General features: G+C 35.9%; 4 protein-coding genes and 1 pseudogene across 4 annotated transcripts; 4 read left to right on the top strand and 1 right to left on the bottom strand.

The window, feature by feature from the left end:
* Positions 1 to 1,986: 1,986 nt before the first annotated feature.
* Positions 1,987 to 3,721, top strand: LOC132626800 (methyl-CpG-binding domain-containing protein 4-like). The gene is made up of 2 exons (XM_060341800.1): positions 1,987 to 2,351; positions 3,095 to 3,721. Exons 1-2 carry the CDS (start codon positions 2,322 to 2,324, stop codon positions 3,545 to 3,547), a joined length of 483 nt encoding a protein of 160 aa, XP_060197783.1. The 5' UTR covers positions 1,987 to 2,321; the 3' UTR covers positions 3,548 to 3,721.
* LOC132618168 (probable LRR receptor-like serine/threonine-protein kinase RKF3) lies at positions 3,556 to 6,938 on the top strand (annotated as a pseudogene).
* Positions 6,939 to 9,720: 2,782 nt separating this feature from the next.
* LOC132608237 (methyl-CpG-binding domain-containing protein 4-like) lies at positions 9,721 to 10,972 on the top strand. The gene is made up of 2 exons (XM_060322297.1): positions 9,721 to 9,880; positions 10,344 to 10,972. Exons 1-2 carry the CDS (start codon positions 9,851 to 9,853, stop codon positions 10,794 to 10,796), a joined length of 483 nt encoding a protein of 160 aa, XP_060178280.1. The 5' UTR covers positions 9,721 to 9,850; the 3' UTR covers positions 10,797 to 10,972.
* A 3,323-nt stretch (positions 10,973 to 14,295) lies between these two features.
* Positions 14,296 to 21,317, top strand: LOC132608228 (auxin-binding protein T92). Its single transcript, XM_060322289.1, has 5 exons — positions 14,296 to 14,480; positions 15,035 to 15,141; positions 15,391 to 15,594; positions 20,058 to 20,125; positions 20,874 to 21,317. The coding sequence occupies exons 1-5, from the start codon at positions 14,414 to 14,416 to the stop codon at positions 20,980 to 20,982; spliced, it is 555 nt and encodes a 184-aa protein (XP_060178272.1). The 5' UTR covers positions 14,296 to 14,413; the 3' UTR covers positions 20,983 to 21,317.
* A 1,146-nt stretch (positions 21,318 to 22,463) lies between these two features.
* Positions 22,464 to 27,056, bottom strand: LOC132608223 (RNA demethylase ALKBH10B-like). Its single transcript, XM_060322286.1, has 7 exons — positions 26,372 to 27,056; positions 24,866 to 24,993; positions 24,632 to 24,749; positions 24,057 to 24,167; positions 23,804 to 23,919; positions 23,550 to 23,704; positions 22,464 to 23,381 (listed from the first exon to the last, which is right to left on the bottom strand). The coding sequence occupies exons 1-7, from the start codon at positions 26,739 to 26,741 to the stop codon at positions 22,916 to 22,918; spliced, it is 1,464 nt and encodes a 487-aa protein (XP_060178269.1). The 5' UTR covers positions 26,742 to 27,056; the 3' UTR covers positions 22,464 to 22,915.
* Positions 27,057 to 27,268: the final 212 nt, after the last annotated feature.

Here is a 27,268-nt window from a genome sequence, read left to right as displayed (position 1 = left end):
GACTTAATTAAATAGCCACTTTCGGAAGAATTGTATCTAAAAAAAGAGTTGGGAATCGTTGAATTCACTTGATAAAATTAATACAATAAAATCTCAGTGTTCACATGTATTTCTCTAAAGAATAATTATTTATTGCTAATTCAATTATATTTTGCTCACTAAGAAATAAAGAATTAATTAACATTTTGTAAGGTTATGTCAACTAATTGATTTATTACTAGTGACGATTAAACCAAAATACTTTTCTTACTTGAATTGTGCTACATGAGTAAAGTCCGCTTGTGATTAGCCTTTAAATAAATAACTTATCTGAGTCAATCCCTTCATGAGAATTAGGATTGAAAGAAATAAAATAAAGATCATTTAAATCAATAAACTTATTTGAGTCAATCCCTCCGTGAGAATTAGGACTGAAAGAAATAAGATAAGGATTTGGAATAATAATAACTAAAAATTATTCTCACTCTAGTATTTTACTCATTGGTTATTATATGTTAATTTTACTCCGTGAGAATTACAAAATTAATATAAAAATTACTTAGAGATAAAATATGTAGATGTGATAATAATTAATTGAAATTATCATTCCAACACAGTTTGAAATATAAATAGAAAATTTCAAGCCAAGAATGTATTAAACTGAGATAGCATCAACTATCCCAACAGAAAGAGATTACTTCATTATGGAGTAAGAAAAACTAAATAGAAATTTAAAAGACTAAGAAAATATATTTATTACAAGTAAGAGAACAATAATAGTTCTTGTGTCTACTTAAAAATTGGATACAAAGTGGATTATTTGGCTTACAAACATGTGCATATTTATAGGAAAATTCCTAGGGATGTCTAACATGTTCCAAAATGGTTTTCAACATGTTCCAAGATGGTTTTCAACATATTCCAAAATGGATTTCAATATGCTCCAAGACGGTTTTCAACATGTTCCAAAACGGTTTTCAATTTATCATTATGAATTCAGTATATCATGAGGCTTTGGTGACAATTTGACATGACAAATTTATCATTTAAGCTTGGTAAGAAATTTCACGATTTTGTCTTTATTTCCCTTATATAGTCTTCAATGAATTTGTAGTGGATGCATCTTTCTTCCTTGTCTTTTAGCATCTTTCTCTGTTTTTCTCGTTTTTCATGCATTCTTCTTCTTGCAAGATTTGTTAGAAAATATAGGAGGATTGAATATACTTATTCGTGTATTAAGAATAATGATTTTTATATATGAAAAATACATGAATAATTTGTATTCATCAGAAGACGAAGAGGTTTTAGGTGGAAGATGCTTTATTGCTCACCACGGGTCGAAAGGTCTACCTGCCGAAGTTCGGAGATATTAGGCGGCGTATTATCAAGAAGATTCATGACACCATCTAGGCCGGTCATCTAGGCCAACGTTACACTAAGGCCATAGTTGAGTTACACTAGGGCCTTAGTTGAGTCAGTTTATTATTGGTTGCGTATATGAGAGGACATAGAGTGTTATGTGCAGACTTGTCTTGTGCGCCAATAGGACAAGGTTGAGCAGAGGCGATCACCAGAGGAGGCCACATGAGAGCGATATGAAGACTTGTGGCAGTTGAGCAGAGGCGATCACCGGAGAAGGCCACATAGGAGCGATATGAAGACTTGTGGTAGCAGTTCGCGCCGGTTGTCGCGCCATCAGGTGGAAGAGAGTGTGATGACGCACCATATCATCATGCTATATAGGTGACACTTGGCACATATATTTTCCATGTGGAATGGTTACATAAGAGGAAGACTAGAAATTATGAGAAGATTCTAGAGACATATGGAGAATTCCTTTGGATTTGCATGGAAAAAGGAACACTCTAGTTGTGTAGAGATTTCTAGAATAGGGGATTATTTATAAATATGTAGGGACTTGTAAAATAATTATTATTTGCATATTAGTCCCAAGGTGAATAGTATAAATAGAGGGACATTCATTGTAAAATCGTCAAGCAAAATCAATCAAGTTCTCTCTAATACAAAAAGTTTCCTTTAGCAAATTTCTCGTCTTCCTTATTTACCATTCTCTTAGCGATCTTAAGTATAGTAATCTAGGCTAACTTGGCATAGCAAGATCGTGAGCAAGTTTTCAAGTGCCGCATGTGCGCTTAGCTAAAGACTAAGCACGTGACACTACATTGTAATTCCCATACGTTTGTTTTTGTTTGGAGAACTATATATTTCAGAGCAGGTCTCCATTTTGGGAAGTAACATAGTGGACTCCCTCAGCAAAAAAAAAAAAAAAAAGTAAAAAATAAACACTGTGGGCTCGCCTTTTTGATTACACGAACTCAGAAATGGCAAAAGATTCTCCGAAAACTCCCAAGGTAAGTTTTCTTGTTTATAGTTCTCTGTCGATTTACTGATTTGAAATAATAGAAAAGACACAGGCACTTCTGGTTTCTGTCGAAAATTGGAAAAAAAATTAATTAGAAACAAAGATCTGGGGTGTCACGTCACCATCCTTAATTAATTTTTGGTAGAAATAGAGTTGATTTTTCATAAGAATGATGTGCAGCTTTTTTGTTTATTCAAATCAAATCGATGTTCTGCCATTTGGTTACAGTATAACGGAACTAGAGCCTGTTTGGATGGGATTCAGCTTATAAGCTGTTTAAGCTGCAAACAGCTTATAAGCTAAAAAAAAATAAGTTGGGTAGTCTAACTTATTTTTTTTGGCTTATAAGTTGAATTATAAGCTGTTTTCAACTTATAAGCTGCTTTAGATAAGCTAAGTCAAATGAGCTCAATTATTTTTTTGAGCTTATTTTAAGCACAAAATAACTTTAAGCTAGTCAGTCAAACACTCAAAAAAACTGAAAACAACTTATAAGCAACTTCTAAGCCAATCCAAACGGGCTCCTACTTTATTTTGTGACAGACGTTATCTCTATATTTTTATATTTATTGTTATAAAAATATAGAAAACACACGGATGTTTCTGGGTTTTACTGGATTTTTTCCCAGAAACAATTATCATTGAATTTTTGGTAGCAGTGCTTTTCTTCCTTTTTAGAATGTGTGCAATAGCTAAATTTATGTTAAATTAGTCGATTTTGTTTTGTGACAGACGTCATCGAGATCTGCAGGCAATCTATCGATAAGTATATGGGCAGCCCAATGTGGGAAATGCTACAAATGGAGGAAAATTTCAACACAAGAAGAGTATGAGGAAATTAGGTCTAAGTTTAATGAAGAACCGTTTCACTGCGAAAACAAACCCAATGTTTCTTGTGATGATCCAACAGAGATCGAGTACGATTCTTTGCGAACTTGGGTCATTGACAAGCCCAATGAGCCTAAAACCCCAATTGGGTTTAAGAGAGAATTGTGCCTTAGGGGTGATTACTCAGAAATGGATGTTTATTATATCACTCCTTCGGGGAAGAAACTTAGATCTACTGAAGAAGTGCGTACTTTTCTTCAGAAAAATCCCGAGTTTAGTGACCTATCAACTGAAGACTTCAGCTTTACAACCCCCCACATTATGGATGATACCATACCCTTCCCTAGCACTAAATGAGGGAGTCGATGGAGCTGAATTTTAGGTTTATTTTCTTTGTAGATGCTGTTATTAGACTGCTGGCATGCTTAAATGCTCAACTTATTCTACATGTATTGTTCTTTTTCATCTTTTGTTGAAAATCTCTTATTATGCAAAAATCTATATAAAGAGAATAGAGGAGCTTCCTATCAACGTGAATTGACGGAAAACCCGGACTCTCAATGGTATTTTCGGTATTACTTATGTTAGCCAAAAACCTATGCTTGAGCTCTTTTATGCTTGTGGGCCCTATTTACTTTTCCCTGCATTTGTTTGGATTTTTTTAAAACACTCGTCGACCCAATCTTTTGTTTTGCCTGACAATTCATTTTGCTCTTTTCGTGTTTTGATTTCATTTCAGTTATAGAAATTCTATAGGATTAATTTTGTATATCAGACTCTGTAGCTCCCTCGAAAATATTTTATCTCTTGACTATTCTACCTTTTGCTTAAAAGTACTTCGCGCGGACCTCACTTGCCCATCGTTTTTTTTTTTTTCTCCACAGCCCATGGTTTTACACTTTTACTTCCTTCTTTAACATCACTTAAGCAATATTTGTACTTTTTTCTCTGCATAAATTTTTGTGTGATGCATCTCTATATGGCTTTTACTACCTTTATGATAAAAAGGAACAATGAACATTCGTTCTATCTTAGACTATGACAATTTTTAATATTTAATATTTTAAAAATATTTAGATTAGTTTTAAAGTTTCACAGAACTGGTGCATTAATCTTTTAACTAAAAATATCAAATAACTAAAATATATTAATGAAAACTTATGATTGTGAAATTATAAATTGAGGATAGAATGATTATTTTGTACTACATCTTTCCCATAGTATATGTCACAATTGCCATACGGAGATTCTAACAAGAATTTCACCATGAATTTTAAATTTATTTCATTATTTTTCATCAAAAAGTTATGGAATTTGAAGTCGAAAGTCAAAATAAAAATTAAATAGCTTGACCCAACGGGAGGCGATAGTACTTTTATAATTTGTGTTGAATTTAATTACTTGTCACACAAATTATCCATCGTTTAGTCTTAAACTCATAAAATAATAATTAATCTCTAAATATTTTATTATTTTGTAAAAGATTATTTAGAGATATTTTATTCTTTCTAATAGCATCACTTTTGAATTTCATCCTAATTTTACATCCTTTAAATATTTTGTTACACTGCATAATCATGAAAAAATTACCTTTAAAAAGAATTATAGGCACCCATCTTATCAGAATGCTTACTTTGTATATTAGTCATGTTTTGAACATGCAAATTTGTAGGCGTTTGGCCATAGAAACAAAAAAAAAATCGTTTTTTTTGGAATTCTAGAGTTGGAGTTGGAGTTGTGTTTGACCATAGTTTTTGAAATTGTAGTTTTTGGTTGAAAGTAGTTGTTTTAATTGTGAAAATTTTGAAAAACAAGTTTTTCTTGTTTTTGGAATTCCAGAATACAACTTCAAGTTGTATTTGGAATTCTTATGGTCAAACGCTGATTCCGAAAAAAAGTGAAAAAAAATTCCCGAAAAAAGTGAATAATTCTTATGGCCAAACGGGCCCCAGTATTCGAGTACTTGCCATTAGAAAAGCTGATTTTTTTTAAAAAGGTTGAGCAGTTAGTATGTTCACAATCGTATCAACTGTAGCCGAGAAATGATAGGATTAAATTACTTATTACTTCTAACTATTCATGTGGGCGTGAAGAAAGGAAAATTTCTTGGCCTTCTTTACTTCGATTTAGCTGATAACTTGACTTTTCATTTCTTAAGGAAATTTTTCGAAGTTTTCCTTCTTTCCTTTCTATTTGAGAGGCTATTGCACTGCTACATCCCCTTAGAGGGTTACCAGAGGATTATTGTTTGTGATTTGGTGAAAAATGGGAGTCTATATAATCATTTATTTGGGTTGAGATGCAACAAATTGAGTTGGCCTATTAGGCAGAAATTTGCAGTTGGCACGGCTAGCGGCTTACCTTACTTGCATTACGGAGCACAACCGGTTAACATTCATAGGGATATAACGTCGAGTAATATACTTTCAGAGGAGAATTTTGAGCCTAAGGTTGCGGATTTTGGATTGGTGATGTTTAACCCCGAGGGGATGACCCACCTAAGCACTCGTGTTGCTGGGGCAATGGGTTACGTAGCACCTGAATATGTATTGTATGGTCAATTGACAGAAAGGAGTGATGTTTACAGCTTTGGAGTCGTGTTTCTTGAGCTTTTGAGTGGGAAGAAGGCGGTCATAGCAATTAATGATGGAAAGCCGACACTTGTTACTGATTAGGCGTGGTCATTGGTTAGAGAAGGGAGACCATTAGATGTTATTGAGGACAATATTCCAGATTTGGTGTCATCAAGAAATTCAGGAAAAGTATGTTATGGTAGCTGTTCTTTGTTCTCACCCGCAATTGTATGCGAGGCCAACAATGGATCAAGTCGTAGAGCTTTTGGAGGCTGACATTCGAGTTCCAATTATACCAGAGAGACCAATTTCTTTAATTGCAGACTTGATGATATCGAGAGATCGGTTAATAGCAGTAGTGGCTCGGGTTATATGTCCCCATCTACAGGCTATCAGCTATACACATTTGAGCATAATGGAACTCCTGGAAGATGAATTGTTCTGTTTAGCATAATTGAGCTGCACTGAATATTTTTGAAGCATCGGATTAGATACGTTATCCAGGAAATGTATCGGTTAGATCCGTTTTTGGTTCATTTGCTGTAGATTTGTTAGGAACAAATGAATTATAACATCCACACAAATTGTACAAGGAATACGTATATAAGTAAGTGCTCAATTACATGATTGTCACGTGCATAGAGAAGCACTCTCTATCAGGATTTTCACCATACCTAATGATCGAATCCGAAACCTCGATAAGGATGGAAGTATATTACATATTCGATTGCACGCAAAACGTGTTTGGAGTTTGTAATTGGCAGCCAAACTATTTCCCGGCATGCAAAATGCGTGTAGTAACACATTGTTTATCAAGTTATTAAAGAAAGTAGGGCAAATGGGAAAATATATCTCTCAACTTTGTGATTTAGAGCAGATTTACCCTCGTTAAAAATGTGGTGTATATATCCCTTGCCGTTACAAAATGGTGCAAATATACCCCTGCCCTTACACAAATAATACAAATATACCCTTTTCGCTAACGAGTTTTTTTTTTTTTTTTAAATCAGGTAGCTTATTTTTTAGTTAAAAAAATGTCATGCGGCTTTAAAAAAATAGTCTACCCATTTTTTTAGTAGACATATTTTTCTAACGCCACATGGTAATTTTTTTTCTGGTGGGTCAGGTTGGGTTTGTTTAAAAATATATCTCTGCCATTTTAAAAAAAATAAGCTTACCCATTTTTTTAAACGAACCAGACCCGACCAGAAAAAATTATCATGTGGCTTTAGAAAAATATGTCTACTAAAAAAAATGGGTAGACTTTTTTTTTCTTTCTTTTCAGGCCACGTGGTATCTTTTAATTTAAAAATAAACTAAATAATTTTTTTAAAAAATTGTTAACAAAAAGAGTATATTTGCACCATTTTGTAACGCAGGGGTATATTTACACCACTTTTATAACGGGAGGTATATCTGCTAAATCGCAAAGTTGAGGGGTATATCTGCACTTTTTTCCAATATAGTACTATTAAGTTTCAAGATAACTCGACAACAAAGTTTTCCAGAAGCGAAGAAAGACCTCGTGTAAACGAATTTAAGTAGGCGTATGGCCATGTGAACCAATGTTTTTCACTTTCTTTGAAATTTTGAAGTTGATGTTACGTTGAAGAGTTTGAATGTACTGAAAGTGAAAATAGGGCTCTAGGTGTTTTTCACATTCCAAGAAATTGGCCAAACGCTAATTTCAAATAAACTGAAAGTTTTCCGGAAAAATTCTCATACACTAAGGAATAAGACTTGTTGCCCAAACTTGCTAGGAGTGCTATACTACTCCTTCCATTCCAATTTTTATAATATAGTTTGATTATGCACAGAGTTTAAGAAAGAAATGAATACTTTTGAAACCTTTGATCTAAAACAAGATAAAAATATGTGTGTGACCTTAAATCATTTCATTAAGGGTAGAAACGGAAGTTTTAAGTTATTTTTTTTTTAAATATATAAATTTATCATTATTTTTAGTAGAAACTAAAAAGGAAATTGATCACATAAATTGGGATAAGGGATATTTTAGCATAAGGGGCAGCTGCCTTGTCAGAGGACTGAGAAGAGACAACTAAGGTTGAACAATACGTTAACAAGATCCTGGTTAAAATTTTGCTATCCGTAAGGTAATCAATTGGCAAAAATATTATTCCTTACGCAGCGTAAAAATCAATAAATACATGACATTTTTCTTACTCTTTAAGACCTGTATAAATTAAGTGTCAAGTTCCTTATAAAATATTTGTTCTTCTTTTCCATTATCCTACCATGGAAACTATATTTCATATCTGGGATTTCCCAATTCATTCTAAATAATTCCTTTTATATGATAAACGTAAAACCTGCATAAAAGAAATCTTTATCTAATTTTGGATATCAACGTGGGAAAAAGAATCCCTCCAGTATTATTATGTCTCGAGGAGTAGGGGATATAAACCACGTGTATAAGTGCAACATTAAAAGTTTGGATTATTTTTATGGTACTTTTTCACATTTTGCCTTCTATTTCAATGCTCAATCATATTTTCGGAGAACTCAAGATACAAGGTATGAAGATGAATATCCAACTAGTACTGACTTTGAATTCCTATCATTTGAACTTTGAATTGTGATATCTCAGTTAGAGGCAGAGTCAGAATTAGAGTTTCTAGGTTATGAACTTTATATCATCGCATACAAAATCATAATATACTGAATTTGCAATTAAATATTTATAAACATATTTTAAATACGAATAAAGGATCTTAATAAATCTTATTCGGTTCGTCCGAGCTCGTAACTAATACCTTCCCTTCGCCCTTGATCATAGTAGAATTCACGAGAATGTTCATAACAGTATCCTTCAGCCGTTTAAATTTCTTATCTTAATTATTGAATTAAAGTTATATGAAAATGAAATGACAAAGCATCTGTTAAAAAAAACTGTTGTAGTTCTCATACCTGCAAAAAAAAAAAAATCATGATTGGGTTGGTGTTCAATGTACCGCTATGCGTTGCATGGACTTCTCATTGTCTAAGATGAAAAGAGTGTGTGTGTGGGGGGGGGGGGGGGGGGGGATTGACGAGGTGAGTGTTCTGAAAGAGTAAAATTGTGATGGAAATAGCACGAGGATAATTCTAAACTCGAGATGTTTGAAAGTGTGAAATCAATAGGTGCAGGAGCTACTACAATTGGTTTAGAGGAAGTTGTTGTCAGTATTGAAAATTGCGAAACCCCTCGTTGGCAAAACAATCATAACCTCCAAAAAGAATTTGTGTGCATCAGATAATATTGGACACTTTTAATAATATAATAAATAGATGCATGAGTTGCTGCAATTACTTCAACCTGAGCTGCTGTCGGTTTTGAAAAGTGGCGCAAAATCCATCATTGGCAAAACAATCAGAACCTTCGAATAGAATTTGTGTAGATAAAATACTTTTGCGACACTTCTAGTAATGTGATCAATAGGTGCATGAGTTACTACAATTATGTCAGCGGGAGCTGCTGTCAATTTCATAAAGTGGCGCGAAATCCATCGTTGGCAAAACAATTAGAAACTCTAAATAGAATTTGTGTGGATCAAATGCTTTTGAGACACTTCTAGTAATGCGATCAATAGGTGCATGAGTTACTACAACTACGTCAGCGAGAGTTGCTATTGGTTTTAAAAAGTTGCGCAAAATTCATCGTTGACAAAACAATCAGAACCTCCAAATAAAACTTGTGTGGATCAAGTACTTTTGAGACATCACAGTAATAGAGTGAATATGTGCATGAGTTACTGCAATTACTTCAGCGGAAATTATTGCCGGTTCTTAAAAGTGGCGCGAAACTCATCGGTGGCAAAACAATCATAACCTCAAAATAGAATTTCTTTTAGTAATACAACAACTAAATTTACTACAATAATAATCATTTGCTAAGCTAAAAAAGGGGATCAAATTACACAATCCTAAATATTAAAGACCCTACTCTCTAATTTCCATACGACTGTGCTCTGTTGGAGCACTATATAAATTAAAGCAGGTCTCCATTTCTGGAAGTCACACAGTCGGCTCTCTCACCAGAACTTAAAAAACAACCCCCCCACAGTGGGCTTTTTGATTACATTAAAAAATGGCGAAAGATTCTCCAAAAACGCCCAAGGTAAGTTTCTTGAAATTTCGAACTATTAATTCCTCTTTATAGTTCTCTGTCGATTCACTGATTTTGATTTTGCTGAAAATTGGAAAAAAAAAAAAAATAGAAACAGAGATCTGGTATGTCACGTCACCATCCTCAATGAAATTTTTGGTAAAACTAGTGTTAATTTTTGTTTCTTCATATAAAATTGGACGTTCTACCTTTTTGATTACAGTATAACAGAGCTATTTTATTTTGTGACTGACGTTATCTCTATATATTTATATTTCTCTGTCGATTTAATAAAAAAAATACTGTAGAAAAGACACAGGTTTTTCTAGGTTGTATTGTATTTTTTTTTTCAGGAACAGAGATCTGTAGTGTCACCAATATCTTTGAATTTTTGGCAGTAGTGTTTTTTTTGCCTTTTTAGAATGACTACAATTGCTAAATTTATGTTAAATTAATCGATTTTGTTTTGCAACAGACGTCATCGAGGGGGTCAGGTAATCCATCGATAAGTATATGGGCAGTCCAATGTGGGAAATGTTTCAAATGGAGGAAAGTTTCAACACAGGAAGAATTTGAGGAGATTAGGTCTAAGTTTAATGAAGAACCGTTTCACTGCGAGAACAAACCCAATGTTACTTGTGATGACCCAGCAGAGATTGAGTACGATTCTTCGCGAACTTGGGCCATTGACAAGCCTAATGAGCCTAAAACCCCAATTGGGTTTAAGAGAGAATTGTGTCTTAGGAGTGATTACTCAAAAATGGATGTTTATTATATCACTCCTTCGGGGAAGAAACTTAGATCTACTAATGAAGTAGGTACTTTTCTTCAGCAAAATCCTGAGTTTAGTGACCTGTCAACCAAAAATTTCAGCTTCAAGAGCCCCAAAATTATGGATGATACTATACCATTCAGTAGCACTAAATGAGGGAGTCGATGTAGCTGAAATTTTAGGTTTATTTGCTCTGTAGATGCTATTTTAGACTGCTGGAATGCTTGAATGCTCAACTTATTCGCTTCTTGGCCTTCTTTACTTTGATTTAGCTGATAACTTGACTTTTCATTTCTTAAGGAGAAAAACTTTGAAGTTTATCATCCTTTCTATATATGCTTGGTCCGTATTAAAAGTATATCTTCGCCTGCCAGAAAGAGAATGCGCATTCATTTGATCTTGATCCTTGTGGATCAAAAGGTAAACCAGACTGGACCTGCATGGCCGGCGTGTATGCCAAAGTACCAGAGAAATAGTGTCCAATCATATGAAATGCCTCATATGATGTGCGAACAGAAACTGTGCATATGCTTGTTTAGTTGATCATACTGATGTAAAGGGAGAAGGGACAACTTAGATGGTTTAGAAGTTAGAACCTCTTTCATGCAATGTGATTTCAGATTTTGTACAGAGTTGTGGTTGTTTCATTACACCTCCCCTAATATTTGTCAGTATTTCTACCGTTTAGGTAGCTGTTCGGGGTCAGGAGTCAGTATGAATGATCCTTCCCTGATTCAAGCTTAAAAAACCATGGCAATGTTTGGCATGGTCGGTTACCAGAACTGAAACCGAATAATGATTTCATAAAAATACTGAAGCAAAATGTAACTTCGTGTATAGAATATATGAACACCCAAAAGGCCAAAAGATGTAACTTGTCCATGTACTTGAAGATTCTCCCAATCTGCAAATCTGCAGTTTCGGTCGTTCTACTCTTGTAAGTTTGGAAAAACAACAATTCAGATGAGTGTGCCTGGCATTCCATTCCCACTCCTCAGCAGATGAGGACTACTAGAATGGGATCATCTTGGATGATGTTCAAAAAGCTCACTATCTTGTTTATAGCCTGTTCTCTGAAGACTCTAGTTGAGAAACACCATCATTATGCCCTTGTCTCTATAATCGAGAAATTCCTGAGGTCAAGTGGCACTTGGTTCAAACTCGGTGGATGATGAGCCTGGCTTTACCCTTCTTCACTTGTACCACAGGATGTTGTTTGCGTCAGGGTTGAACCCGTCATATATGCCTAACCCACACATAACGCTATGCTCTTACTGCTAGACTAAAGCCCTGGGTGTTAACTAATGGGTTTTTCCATAGGTAATCCTGTTTATCTGACATTTATCTTGGAACCTGGTGTCTAAATTGCGGAGTAAATGGGCTTCTAAATGCGGTATTAGGGGAAAGCACAAAGGAAAGAGCGATGCCTACATTGAATCGATTGATCCGCTGAAGTTATAGACACTCTTCCATACATTGTATCTGGAGTACTTCATTTAAATGATGTATCTTTTCAAAGGAAAAAAGGTCTCTGAGAGTTGTTTCCTAACAATATACTTTATTAGTATCAAATAGAAATCTAAATGGGGTGAACAAATATCAAAGGGGCTTCTTATTTCCCAGACTGCCCTTTATTGTATTGTCCTAAATTCAAATGGAACGAAAAGAGATAGAATCAGGCTGATAACAAGAGCATCTCTCAATACTCAAAGTTCCATAGCTGAAGCGAGTTTTGAAGAAACTGTTCGAGTTTTAGTTTCCAATTCAAAAATTTCTTAGAATTGATCAAACTTTTCGATCGTTGTTGGACTTGATTAATTGTATTTTGTTGTTAATTGTTTCATTTTTGTAATTTTCTAATTGTTCTTTTTTTTCCCAGTCATCCCTCCGCTTGGAAATTTAGTTTCATGATTGAGTTTCCCCTTTCTTCTTCTGGTGCTGGAATTTAGTTTCATGATTGGAAATTGTCTATCAGATCAAATTCCATCAGTTGTTTAGCCTTCTATTTTCTTCTGTTTGAAAGAATCATCACCACGATAGAAAGAAATGGGAGACGTTTGGATGGTGTATCAACTCCAATCCACTCTATGAAGGCTTGGTGTTATTGTATCTTTTCAGTTGGCACAATTTGTCACCTGTAAACACTCCTGATAATTTTTTGAACTTTATCAGCTCCTTGGTCATAGTTCAGCCTTCTTTTTGTCTTAGATCCGACTCAGTTTTTGTTGTATTTTCTTTTATTTTACTGCATCTTCTTGTTGCCATAAAAAATTATTTCAGACAAAAAAAGAATCTTCACCTACATCTTCTTCATTTTCTGTTATCTAGTTAAGCTCACTAGGAGGGAAATGTCAGCTCAAGTAGCAGCAATGGTCATAGTATAAACCACATTCTTGCAAGTTTAGCATCTCATTCTTCATCTTCTTCACTTCCAAATTTACTTGTTTAAATCTATAAATATGCTGTCATGTCAAATCTTCCCTGCCCATTTCTCGCATTGGAGGAACATCACCAGTTGTTCTGCCTCAGATAATGAATGAAAGCATGTAAAGATTGCAGAAGTACTAGTACAAATTAGGATTTCAACCAAAGCTAATCCCAATATGCGTAATGAGAAAGCCATTGTCATATGTATACGTTCAAATCATCTTATGAATGTCATTGTTTCGAATATCCCCGCGGGTTGAAATCACCAAGTAGAGTGATATGCCAAAGGGAGAACCACAACAGCAGAACTGCATATGCGAAAGAAGCTCGGGGTAATCAGGATGTTTAGTTCTTGTTCTTCTATGCTTTCCCTCTTAGTGCTGGAGCCAGAATTTTCAGTAAAAGAATATATATATATATATATATATATACACACACATAAAAATAATTTTAACCTTGTATATATAATGTAATTTCCAAGCGAAGGAGGATTCATATAAACCCCTTTGTGTCCCCTTAGCTCCGCCATGTACCCTCTTACTGCATTTGTAATTATTGGAAATTTCATGTTCAGTAAATCAAAAGGAGGACGGTTGTTCTTGATTAGATTTTCCTTTTCAAATCTTCGAGTGTGGCATCGGGAACCTCTGAATCCGCCTTTGCACCTAAGCAAAAACTTTCAAAAAATTCCTGTTATATCATCTTGCTATGTCAATAACATTTTATGGTACTTTCTTAATTAGTATGGCTGCTTGAGTTCGTAATCTGCGCACTTATCAATTTATTCAATAAAAATAATTTACTCGTGATCCTCTAAAATTTATTTTATCATTTAAGTCAATGAATCAATTTAAATCCCTGATAAATGACTATATATATCCATCTTATAAAGTTACTTAAAAAAATAAGGGAATCAATGTCTTATTATTATGCATCCACCTTCATATTCCAAAATAATTTTATTTTTCTGTTGGGACAACTGTTTAGTAAATGACTCTCTTTTTATTTTTCTTGCAATTTATGAACTTTTAAATTACAGCCTAAGGTTCTCTTTTCAACAAACTGAAAATTTTATAAAAAGCATTAGACCTCTTTCTAAAAAGTTGTAAATGTTAGGCAATAGTCTAATTTTTTATCTGTTCCAAGAATTATATTTGCACAATTTTCAAAAATAGGGATAAAACTTACACGATGGGCGAAAAATGGATATTTGTGTAAATCAGAGCACTATTTTACAGAACTAGTTCTAAAAGGCCCAGTGTGTGGCCCATTTCGCACCGATCTTTCTCGACGTTTTCTCCAAACGACGTTAAGAATCTGGGAGTTTGCAGATTGATACTGCCAAAATGGTTGTCATGCTAGTTGTTATTCTGTGGTTCGCAGTTGCCGAAGCTTCTCAGTGCTCAATTAATGGTAAGTCTTCTCATCATTTCATCTCTGTGTGTATCACAAATTCTTTTAAAATGTATAGTTACAGTTACAGTTATATTCTAAGTTAAAAGAATATAGAAGGAGGATTTGGGGAGTTAAAAGCTGGTTGGAATTAGTTGTTGCCCTTTGATTTGATGAAGAAATAAGTTTTTAGTAGGCATTTGGCCATATATTCCAAATATTTTTCAGTTTAGGTGGAATGTATGGTGTTGGAGAGTTGGAGTTGAAGAAGGCGTTGTGTTTGGTTATACCTTTTGCAATAATAACTTCAAAAGTGAAAAGTGAGTTGGAAAACTAAGTTATAAGCTGTTTTTCAAATTTGAAATACAACTTCAAGTTGGAGTTGTAATTTTCATGGCAATTATTCCTCAAAAAAGTGAATAATTTTTATGGTCAAACGAGTCCTTAGAATGCTTGGGAATTTAGAACTGTAAAGCAATGAATGGAGTATGAGAAGTCTCCATTTGGTTGTTGTTATGAACAAAATTTCCTATCCTGATTAAAATTTAGAATCCAAAATTTTCCTTGTTATGCAGGATTACCACTCGTGAAGAATATAAGCGAGCTTCCACAACACAATTACGGGAGTTCTGGTTTATCTCACACTACAATTGCAGGTTCAGTCTTGCACGGCATGAAAGAGGTGCTGTTTTGCTTGCAGTTTCTTAATTTTGACTTGTTGACGATATTGGCTGACCTGAATAGGATGTAGATAGAAAAGATTCATATGCCAATTCTATCTAATTTGAGATTGAACAAAGTTGATTGATTATGAAATTGACTATTTCGTTTCGAACTTCGTCTTCTTTTTTTTTTTCTTTTTTTTTTGAGATAAGTACTATTTGGTTTCAACCTGCTGCTATTTATTTCGTCGCTATGGTGTCATGTATAGATAGAGGTGTGGCTTCAAACATTTGCACCTGGATCTCGCACACCAATCCACAGGCACTCATGTGAAGAAGTTTGTATCGTCTTGAAGGGTGAAGGCACTCTCTATCTTGCTCCTAGTTCACATTCAAAGTACCCAGGGAATCCGCAGGAGTTCCATATATTCCCTAATAGCACTTTCCATATCCCTGTTAATGATGTTCACCAGGTAGATTCTCTGCCCTGTACTCTATTTTCTCTATCTTATCTGAGCTTAGAATTATTCCTGCAAGATGTAAATAGAGTTAGTTCTGGCACACCCCTTTTTTTTCCGTAAATAAATTTTAAATTAGTTTAAATTTACTCAAAAGGATTTTTCCACTTAGAGTGACGTTTTGAAAAGGGATTATTTTATTTATTCAGATTCGCCACTTGGAATTGAGTTTTGTTGTTCCAAGTCACCTTATTGAATCCCTAAAAAGGAAATGACTATATTTATTGGTTTGCGAAAACAAAAGATCGGTTAAGGAATTCTATTGACCGGGGAGAAGGTATTAGGCATTCCCCGAGTCCTGTGGTTCTAGCACGGTCGCTTTTATTGACTAATATTTGGCTTAAATTATTTTGGATAGTGTATTTATTAGTTATGCCTATGATTCTCTTAAATATTGTTGACCTTTTACTAGTCTTGGCTAAGACACGTAGTTTCAGCCTCGACATATACCAGCTGAGACGTGTAAACGCGACCTTAACTTGCGTATCGCACCTAGAATTTTGAGCCTACTCGCCTTACTTAAACAATGAGGATTATCTTTATTTAAATTCTTAATTCAAAACGTGTAACTAATCCAAGACAATTATTTTGTCCCTTTTTTCACTCTTTGATAATGGGTTTTGAAGTGAATTCGCAACCCATCTCGCCTCTTTACTAATGTTTTTTCCATTCTTTTCTTTTATCATTTGCAATGGGTCATGAATAAATTTGTAACCCATCACTCTCAAATTCACAATTAATTATTGGTAAATTAAAAAAAAAAAAGCATTAACATTGTCTAAACCCATAAAAATATTGTCTTATCCGAAAATTTTAAAAAAACAAACTAATTCTTGGCCTCGTTATAACGTCCAAAGTTAAAAAAAATAATAATAAAAAATTTAATCATATATCCAGTAGGCATTAAGCAATTTAATTCAATGTTTAAGAAACAGAATGAACCCAACCCCCCACATAATTAAATGAACTCATTTGAACATGTTTACCAAGTAATGATAAAATGGATTTGGCAAACTAAAACATAAAAGATATTTTCACGTCAAACTTTAAATCTCATGGCCAGCATACTCGATGCAAAATTTTAATAACTCGAATTTGAAATAAACAAAGTGACAAACAGATAACAGGCTGAAACATATATTTTTTTTTATGACATGGGAACCCGCAGCCTAGGAGCTGGGGGAGCGGTTGAGGGCGTTGGGAGCGTGGTGGAGTAGTGGGGATGCGAGTAATATGTGGACTACGACGGCTGCTAACATCAGGGAAGCGGCAAGAGAGGTGCTAGGGGTCTCAAAGGGTTACTCTGGCAGACACAAAGGGGACTGGTGGTGGAACGGAGAGGTACAAGGTAAAGTGGAAGCTAAGAAAGCAGCGTATCTAAAGCTAGTAGAGAGCATAGACGAGGAAGAGAAGAGGACTAACAGGGAGCTGTATAAGAAGGCGAGGAAGGAGGCAAAGTTAGCGGTTACGGTGGCTAAGACGGCTGCTTTTGGACGCTTGTATGAAGATTTTGGGGGAAAAAGGCAGGGACAAGAAGTTGTACAGGCTAGCCAAAGTGAGGGAGAGGAAGGCTCGGGACCTGGATCAAGTGAAGTGTATCAAAGACAAGGAAGGGGAAGTTTTGGTGGAGGATGCCCTTATTAGACGAAGATGGCAGCCCTACTTTCATAAACTCTTGAACGAAGAAGGGGACCAGAACATCGTTTTAGGCGAATTGGAGCTCTCTGAGAGCCGCCGCGATTTTGGATACTGCAGGCGGGCCAAGGTTGAAGAGGTCGAGGGGGTTATGCGGAAGATGAGTAGGGGGAGAGCGACCGGGCCAGATGAAATACCGGTAGAATTTTGGAAGAATGCGGGTAGGGGAGTCTTGGAGTGTCTTACGCGGTTGTTGAATGTTATTTTTAGGACGGCGGAGATGCCTGAAGAGTGGAGATGGAGCACCATGATCCCGTTGTATAAAAACAAAGGGGATATCCAGAACTGTAATAACTATAGGGGTATCAAGCTGTTGAGCCATACGATGAAAGTTTGGGAGAGAGTGGTGGAAGCAAGGATGGGGAAGTTAGTTTCAATTTCGGAGAATGAGTTCGGATTCATGCCGGGGCGTTCGACTACAGAAGCCATTCACCTTGTGAGGAGGTTGGTGGAGAAGTATAGGGATAAGAAGAGACTGACTTGCACATGGTGTTTGTTGACCTTGAGAAGGCCGAAGTCCCAAGAGAGGTGTTGTGGAGATGTCTGGAAGTTAGAGGTGTTCCTGTAGCATACATTAGAGTGATTAAGGACATGTATGATGGAGCCAAGACCCGGGTGAGGACGGTTGGAGGTGACTCGGAACACTTTCCAGTCACGATGGGCCTGCATCGGGGGTCCGTGCTTAGCCCGTTTCTGTTTGCTGTGGCAATGGACGCTCTAACAAGTCATATTCAAGGAGAGGTTCCGTGGTGCATGTTGTTTGCAGATGACATTGTGCTTATTGACGAGTTGCGGAGTGGTGTTAACGCGAGACTGGAGATTTGGTGACAGACTCTGGAGTGCAAGTTCAGTGATGGGAGTCAAGTAGAGGACGAGAATGTGAAGCTGGATACTCAGGTCATTCTGAAGAAAGAAAGTTTCAAGTACCTGGGGTCGATCATCCAAGGGACTGGCGAGATTGACGACGATGTCACACATCGTATTGGAGCGGGATGGATGAAATGGAAGTTCGCATCGGTGGTGTTGTGCGATAAGAAGGTGCCGCCTATTCTAAAGGGAAAGTTCTACAAAACAGTGGTTAGACCGGCTATGTTGTATGGGACGGAATCCTGGCCAATTAAGAAAGCTCATGTCCAGAAGATGAAGGTAGCTGAGATGCAGATGCTGAGATGGATATGCGGGCATACCAGGAAAGATAGGATTCGGAATAAAGTGATTCGGGATAAGGTGGGTGTGGCCGCTGTGGTGGATAAGATATGGGAAGGGAGGTTGAAGTTGTTCGGCCATGTGCAGTGGAGATGCGCTGATGCGCCAGTGAGGAGTTGTGAGAGGATGACAGTGGTGGGCCTGAAGAGAGGGAGGGTAGGCCAAAGAAGGCCTGGGAGAGGTGATTCGGCAGGACATGGCGCTACTTCAGCTTACCGAGGACATGATCGGTGATAGGAGAGGGTGGAGGTCGAGTATCAGGGTAGAGGGCTAGTGGAGGGCCGCGAGGTTTCCTTTCTCGTATTAGGAGTATTTTTATCCTACTTCTATGTGTTGGGTCTTGTCTATCTTTGCTATTTTATCATGACTTCGTTGCTCTTGCTATTTCTCATTTTCGCATTGTTTTGATTTGCTTGTTCGTATCTGACTCTTTTCCCTTGTTTTGGTTGTTTTCTTTTGAGCCGAGGGTCTTTCGGAAACAACCTCCCTATCTTCCAAGGTGAGGGTAAGGTCTGCGTATACTTTACCCTCCCCAGACCCCACATTGTGGGATTCAACTGGGTATGTTGTTGTTGTTGTTGTACATGGGAACCCGCAGTTGCTACCTTTCGGGTGCGCACAGGGTAAAACCCAAGGCTGAAACATATATATTCTTTAAACAAACAACATTCTATACTTAACATGATTATGCATCTAAAATGGATCGTCAATAAACAGTTGATTTCAACATGATAACAAAACTACAATTATAAAATTGGACCTTTGAGCATTACACAAGTTAAAAATAGGCATGTGAACAGGGATATACAATATCCATGAAATAACTAAAAGGGACGATATATTGGAAACAAGAACACCAAATAACCACAAGAAAAGATTCAGTTGTTACCTCTTGCGAAGATTAATTCACAACTAGAAAACGGCTACAATCTACTGATTTTCAAAGTTAACAAAAGCTAACTTTCAGGTCCACGAACATGAAACCGCGAACGATAACTCAAACTTAATTTTCAACACACAAAAAAAAAAAAAAAAAAATTTTTTTTTTTTTTTTTGGTTTGCTGTTTTTTTCTCTACTGTTTCTATGCAATTTTTGTGTACTGTGCATTGTGTGTGTGTATATTGGTGTGTGGGGTAATTAGGAAGGATAAGTCTTTTGTTGAGAGTTTGTAGGGTAAGAGGTTTAAGGGAGTTTGAAGGTGATTAGGATTGGGTTTAAAGAGGTATGGGGGTGAGGAATTTGTGGGTGTACCGTGTAATGGGGAATGGGGGAATGGGATGAGTGACGTGAATTATGGGAATTTGGTTTGGGATGTTTGGGTTTGCAGATTATTGTTAGTTTTTTATGGAAATCTTCTTTTGACTTCTTCTGTGCACATATGACTGCAGATCGCAAGTCCCAGAAAGATCACAAACCCCAAAGAGCCCATAATCAAATTACAACTTATTTTCTTAGGTTAAGGTTCGATCTTTTTGCACATGTGGCTGGAAGTATGCTTTTACTTTTGTGATTACAGGTAGGGAACACTGGCGAACATGAAGATCTACAAGTTTTAGTTGTTATATCTCGTCCCCCAGTGAAAGTGTAAGTAACCTATGTTGAACAATAACTTCCAGTCCAACATTGCACAAATTATCATATTACGTCAGTTTGTCCATGCTTAATATTTTTTGCTTTCATATTTTTGTTTCTAGTCTTTCCCCATGGTGAAAGACTCCATATCAATTCATCGCCTGATAAGGACTAGTACTCGGACTACATTAGAGTTGTGTCAGGAGTTGTTCTGGTGCAATTACCCTTATGTTGCATGCTGTGTTTCTTATGTTTTACCATAACTCTTAAACTTAGATGTTCATTCTTGTCAACAGGTACCCCGTTGTAAACCCTCTTCCAGGAAAACTATAAACAAGAGATTCATTGGAGATAAAATGACTTTCTGACAGCATTCTTGTTAATTTAGCAACAGCTGTTTATCAGAATAAAGAATATCTCGACTTCTTTTTTCTTCTTCTCCCAAAACATTTAAGGATGGTTCATCATGGACCAAAATAACTACTACTAATTTTAAATTGGCCATTTGAAAGACTTGGGATCAGCCTTTGTTGTGCATTCTGAAGCAGCTTGTGCTTCTAAGTTCATGATAATACTAGATGCGTAAATGCCTGCAAGAGCTTTTTGAAAATACAAACACGTCTAGGATTGTTGTTATTCATCTTTCCGCACTGTGGTTAGCCTGTGATGATTGACTGATGAATTTTCTACTAGTCCACATTGTGTGTGCACGCTCTGGTTGTTACTTAACTGAGATTTGCTTTCTCGCACTTGTTTTCAGGTTTACATACGATGACTGGTCGATGCCACACACAGCTTCCAAATTGAAGTTCCCGTATTACTGGGATGAGGAATGTTATCAGACAACAACAAGGAAAGATGAGCTTTAGCCAGAAATGTAGACAATTGCAGTTAACCACATAAGCATGGCGTTTGATATGTTTCAGTGTACATGGTACAAATGTATTATCCAGTCGCCGCATCGAAATAGCTTAATTTTTATTAGCCATTAGTACATTATTTCTTACACGTATGATAGATTAATTCAGAAACATGATTACATGTGGTTTCCCGGTTGCTGTTATTGCATTTTGAGTCTGGTGGGAGATCATTCTTAGACTCTGTAATGACGGTCACTGCTCTATACTCCATCATCCTGTGAATATCAGATTATCCATCGACTTTGAATAAGTAGACCATCCATAATGTGTTCTTTTTGTCTTTCCATTTGGTTATTGCATTGTGTAAATACGTTAGTACAAGTGTGCGTGTGAAAATTAAAAAATTCGACCTTGTGTATACTACATTCGGTCAAGTGGTACTCTGTCCTGCTCCTTTTTGTTTTCTTTTTATTTTTCATTATGCTTGCTTGTACGCTACTATTGTTACAATTTAACAGTTTTGTGATTCAGAAACCATGCTTTAGTGTTGACAGACTAATTAATGCCTTTTCCGTAGGTTTTCTTTTCCTATGAATACACCTACTACTTCTTTTCCATAGGTATTCTTTTTCATTTTTTAGTTTTACTTGTTTAAATCTGGTGGTGTTGCTGGCTTCATCGATCTCCTCTCTACAATGAATGAGCACTACTCCCTCCGCTCACTTTTACTTGTTCACTTTTGACTTTGCACATCCCTTAATCAATATACCCATATTAATTGGTGCATATTTTTATTGGATTTAAAAAATGACTTGAAGTGAGTAATTAATATTATGTGTAAAACAGGAAAAAAAATTATTTTTTTTTGATATGCTAAAAGGGATAAATAAAAGTGAGAATTTATTTTTAGAATACTAGACAAGTAAAAGTAAACGGAGGGAGTATATAGTTACAGGAATCATGTCCATTATTTACCACTATCCGCACGATGAAAAAGGTAAAAGAGATGATGAAGAGTTTCAGACTTCACTGTCTTCAAGAGTGTAAATCAATTTACATTATGTCTGGCAATGACTGAAATCCACAATTTAAAGCAGCGATCTCTATTCTCGTCAGTTAGTTTAGCTAATAAATTTTTGGACATAATCTCTGCAGAAAATTGTTTATGGTTAGCAAGTGCAGCCTTTATTCGCATTAACCTTTAGCTAATGAAAATAAGGCAGATGCACTGCATGTCTGCATCCTGACAATATATAGAGATCATTACTAGTTCACTAAAATTGTAGGCTGTAGCTACAATAATCATCGTCAGATGAATAATTAGCTCCAATTCCTGTAATTAAAATAATTGTAATGTCTATAAATGGAACTTGAGAGGATTTAAAACCGAACATCCCTGGTCATTTTCGGAAAAGTGTCCTTTCTGTATCGACCAAATAATTAAGGATTTCAAGGTATGCATGCCTGCTATTTCACTGAAGATGGAAAAAGATAAAAGTGAATTCATTGGCTCAACTACTAGTGAATAACAAACGAATAAAAGCATCTGATAGCTGTAAACACTCAACCCTGAAAAAAGTGTAATAAAGAAGAGAAACAGCATGTAATTACACCAAAATAAACCTCTAGTAACCTAGAAGAGATTGATAGAAAAAGAAAAAACTCAAATGAAAAATTCAGCATTCTGTAAAGGATAATACACTCAATTGACTGAGCTCAAAATCTCTAAAGCCTCTAATGGTTAGCATAAGTAGAAAGATATATCAGCCAACACCTAAGTAAAAGATGGAAAAATCTTTGGAGGAAGTAGAAGAACACAGAATGTTCATACTTAGCGACTGAGCTCATCGTGGTAGAGAAGAAGCCCCACACAGGGGATGCTGGATAACTCTTGAATGCAGCACTAATGGTGTTTTAGGGAGTGTGTGTGATCATACTCGGTCTAAACTTCCATACTTGCTTCTGAACTGCTCACTGATTTAGGTGAGTTACCAGGGGAAGGTAGCTCAAGAAACCGTCTTTTCTGGGCACGTGGCGGGAGATGTTTTGCAGGTTTTCTGGATAATGGAAGAAAAACACCAGTACCACCATTTGGAATCCTTCGGGGGCTTAAAACCATTGGATGCACAGGAGCTAGCATAACTTCTGGAGCTCTAAGGAAACTCCATTTAGGTGTCACGTTCATTATCTTATAACCATTAGCTGCTCCATTTGGAGTCGAATATCGTGTTGGGACACCGGGTTGCCATAAGGTCATTGCTTTAGTCAGAGGAGGGATTTGATCTGAGACGGAGCTATTCATCTCTGTTCTTACTTTGAAGAATGTAATAGCAACTCTTTTGCTAGCTGATGAGCACAGTGCATGTCTGGCCATATCAGCACTGTTTCCTCTCATGACTAAAAGAGACCTGCCAAATATAGAACGAAATGTAGAATGTCACCATAAGAAGAATCGCTGTTTGATAAAGACTAGCATGGCCTTTCTTTCATCATGGAATTGGAAGAATGACAAATCTCCCATGTTAACGAGAAAGACTTACTACAGGAGGATAATCAGAATTTGTGAATACACATACCCTTCTTTAAGAGAAAGCATGAATGATCCTTTGTATTTCCCATCACTGTCACTTACAAGGGCTCTACCAAATGCCATCATTGATTCAGAGAGGAGAAGGGTAGACACTGGCTGGTCCAAATGAGGTGGTTTTAGGAAAGGCTGTGAATACTCCCCCTACATAAGCCAGCAAGAAAACTTTTACGCTCCACCTTTTACCAATCAAAATGAATAGAGGCCAACATGAATCTGGCATAAATATATATTAATATAAACCTCATCAAAGTAGGTGATGATGCAGCTGTTAGGTCTTCTACTTTCTGATATTAGATTCCACTGAACCAGGTGGTCTATGACACCTTGTAGAAGAGCTGGAATTGGTTCAATGTTACCTGAAGGTTGATATTTCCCAGTTAAGCTTTAAGATAAGTGTAAAAGGTGATAAACGATAAAGAAATATTCAGAAACTTTTATGAACCCAAGTGTTGCAACAAACATAGATATGCAAAGAGGCACAGCTTTTCCTTACTCTTAAGACATGTGGCCTCCTCTTTTATTTGTCCGAAAATTGGGGTCCCAAGTTGAATCATCTCTCTTTTGTTACCCTTCACTTGCTGGTTGAATAAAATAAAAGTTTCACCTAAAAGGCAGTCACAGGCAATTCAGGGTCGATATCGAAGATAAAGAGGTCATTCTGAAGAACACTGATAGAAAGAATTAGACAGTAGTAAAGAGTTTCTTTCACTTCCACTTAAGAAGTATGATGTCTTATAAATGAGAGGAGTACGCAACTTATCAAAAAAAAAAAAAAACTACGTAATAGAAATTGTATCGAGCTTTTGGTGATTATATAGTTCACAATAGAAGGAAAAGAGAGGTAATCAGCATAGACCTAAGCACCAAGGATAAAACAATAGTTTTCTGCCTACATGTGTAAAAAAAATTCACTGAGAAGAAAGTATTCATGGAAAAGCCTATCATAGTAAGCTAAGACTGCTATAATGACTCACAAAGCAAATCAATTCCCAGACCTGCTCGAGCAAACCTTCGCCTCAAAAAGGAAACAACACTAAGTATAAAAGTGCCACGAATCACAGGATCCACCTTTGAGATCACCATTCTGGCCAGCAACACGAAGTTCATTCACAAGGTCATAGAGTTTAGAGATTTCATTTGGAGTAAATACGTCTTCGAATAACTTCAGACCTCGTACTACATTCACCTGCCAGTCAAGATTATGGAATCTTAAGACCTTCACAACATGGATCGAAATTGGATTTAAAACTGAGTGCCACCCTTCACATAAAGCATGCAAAATAACTTCGATTAAGGACTCACCATATGCCCTTTGACTGGCTCCTTTGACACAAAGCCCTTTGTCATCTTGATTTGGGCATGCCTTGCCTCACAGTTCTCATGGTTTGAGCAGAATTCAACACTTTCTAGCAACGGCTGTATTTGGGATCCTGTAAAATGGAAGAAAGCATTCAAGTACTTGCATTCAGAATGATTGTTGTCCTTGTAAAACACAACATAACCTACGATGAGCTCAATCAAATTTCTTGGCAATAATATGAAGCCTTTACACAGACAAGCAATACCTCTTTCATTTGCAATTACTACCATTAGAAAGTCGCCCTTATCTCTAACGGACTTATTCTACTCTATACTTTCCCCTATTAACAAAGTTCAGGAAAACAGAGAGGACAGTAACAGCTCAGATGAATTTGACTAGCTTCACTTGACCAATCCGCCTTCATTTTAAAAGCGAAAACGATTTGAGAAAACTAAGAACTTTAATCAATCAGTCCACTTTGTTTGGCACGATTATTTATTAAAGTAGACAAATTTTAGCTGACGATCAACTTATAATAGTACCCCTTTTTCTTAATCCACACCTACAATGAATCATATCTTATTTTGTGAAAAGCAGATTATAACAGAGTCAAACGTGGCTTTAATAGTAGTATGAGTAATTAAGCGTGACTATATTAAAGTGTGATGGGATAAACAACACCACAGCAATTAATCATCATCGGATGCGAAAGGAATTTTTCATTGCTCCAATTTCGAAATTTGGAGGCGCAAAATTTTGTTTGAAATCTCTAAACTTGGAAGAATGAATCAGATGTTAATTAAGCACTAAACTCTTTCATCGAAATATTAGATTCTGTACGGAATTTAAGCGGTTAATAGCAGTGGCGGACCTAGTAAGAGCCCATGGGTTCATTCGAACCCCCTTCGGCGAAAAATTACACTGGTGAAAATTATTTTTTATGTATATATAGTAGACGTTGAACCCCTTAACTTCTTCATTTATGGCTTCTTTATATTTTTGAACTCCCTTGGCATAAATCCTGACTCCGCCACTGATTAATAATAGTACTCTTATCTCCCAATTTATATGGCACTGTTCAGAGAAAGAGAAAAATTCGAACATAGAAGCTTCATGTTTTTTGAAATAATAATTGGAAACAAGGTAAAAAGTTCTATAAAATCAGTATAATTAACAACTCGAAATATTTAAAAGGCACATGAAAAAATTACGATCAAACAGAAATCAGAAAGGATAAAATGGGACGGAGAGTATAATTTACTATATATGTCTAATTTATGTGACATTTTTCGCTTTTCGAGATTTAAATTACATGAACTTTGACTAACAATTTAAGATGTATTTTTTCATCAAATTGACATGAGAAAAGTAACTTTTCTGGTAATTTTCAAATATATTATAAGTTTGAATATTAAAATATTGAGTTAATCTAATCTAATTTAGTTTGGAAAAGCAAAAATCATCACTAATTCCATTACTAGTATAGTCAATGATTTAATGCAACTTACCTGTATCAGTGATGTCACTCTCAGGAGAATCGTGTCCATTTTCAGAGAACTCCAGGGAATTACTGCTTGCCACATCAGCATTCACTTCCGTAGCAAACTCCTCTTCTCTGTCCTTCATCTTTTTCTGGGCAACTTTGCGTAAATCAAGAGTAACCTCAGCGATAGAACAGTACTTTTGCATCTGAAGAATTGGGATCCAATTCAGTCTCCTTCTATGTATGCTCGCAAATACCGATTCATACTCCGATGATGTCCCTCCTTCAAGCTGTGTTATATGGTTACATAACGCATCTATTATCGCATTTGCAGCTGCAAACTCTCCCCTAAACCACGCTAATATTGCATCCTTAGCAAATGTCTCCGATACCATTGCTCGTTGCACTACCGGAAGAGAGTAATAATGATAATAATAATAATAATAATAATAATAATAATAATAATAATAATAATAATAATAATAATAATAATAATGTGTCAAATAAAAGAAATTCAAAAAGTTTTTGGCTAGTCGTTGGAATATTTAGTTTGAATGTTTCGAATAGGTGAGTTAGAAGAATAGGAGAGATTGTTAAGTGTCGGCCGATATTTCAGGCGATATTTTTCTGGTTTAGCAAAGAGGAAAATGTACTAAAACAGAATGATGATTTAGAAAGAGAGAGGGAGTTGTTGGGAGGATTTTGTGGGAAGGGGTTTTGAGTATTTAAAGGAACGTTCATGGGTGACTTTTACAATGCTGACACACCGTACAGCGTGCGCCAGGTGTCATGAATTATACTCGAATATCTTGATAGTGAAAAAAAAAAAATGGTGTAATTTTATTGCTAGGGTCAAAATTAAGAAATTTAACTCTTGAAATTTTAATTGTGCTACATAAATTGAAAGTGAAAAAGTAAATTT

This window comes from Lycium barbarum, chromosome 1, assembly GCF_019175385.1.
Source record: "Lycium barbarum isolate Lr01 chromosome 1, ASM1917538v2, whole genome shotgun sequence".
Lineage (NCBI taxonomy): Eukaryota > Viridiplantae > Streptophyta > Magnoliopsida > Solanales > Solanaceae > Lycium > Lycium barbarum.
Note: the sequence above shows the minus strand (reverse complement) of the source record. Positions and strands in the feature narration are given on the sequence as shown.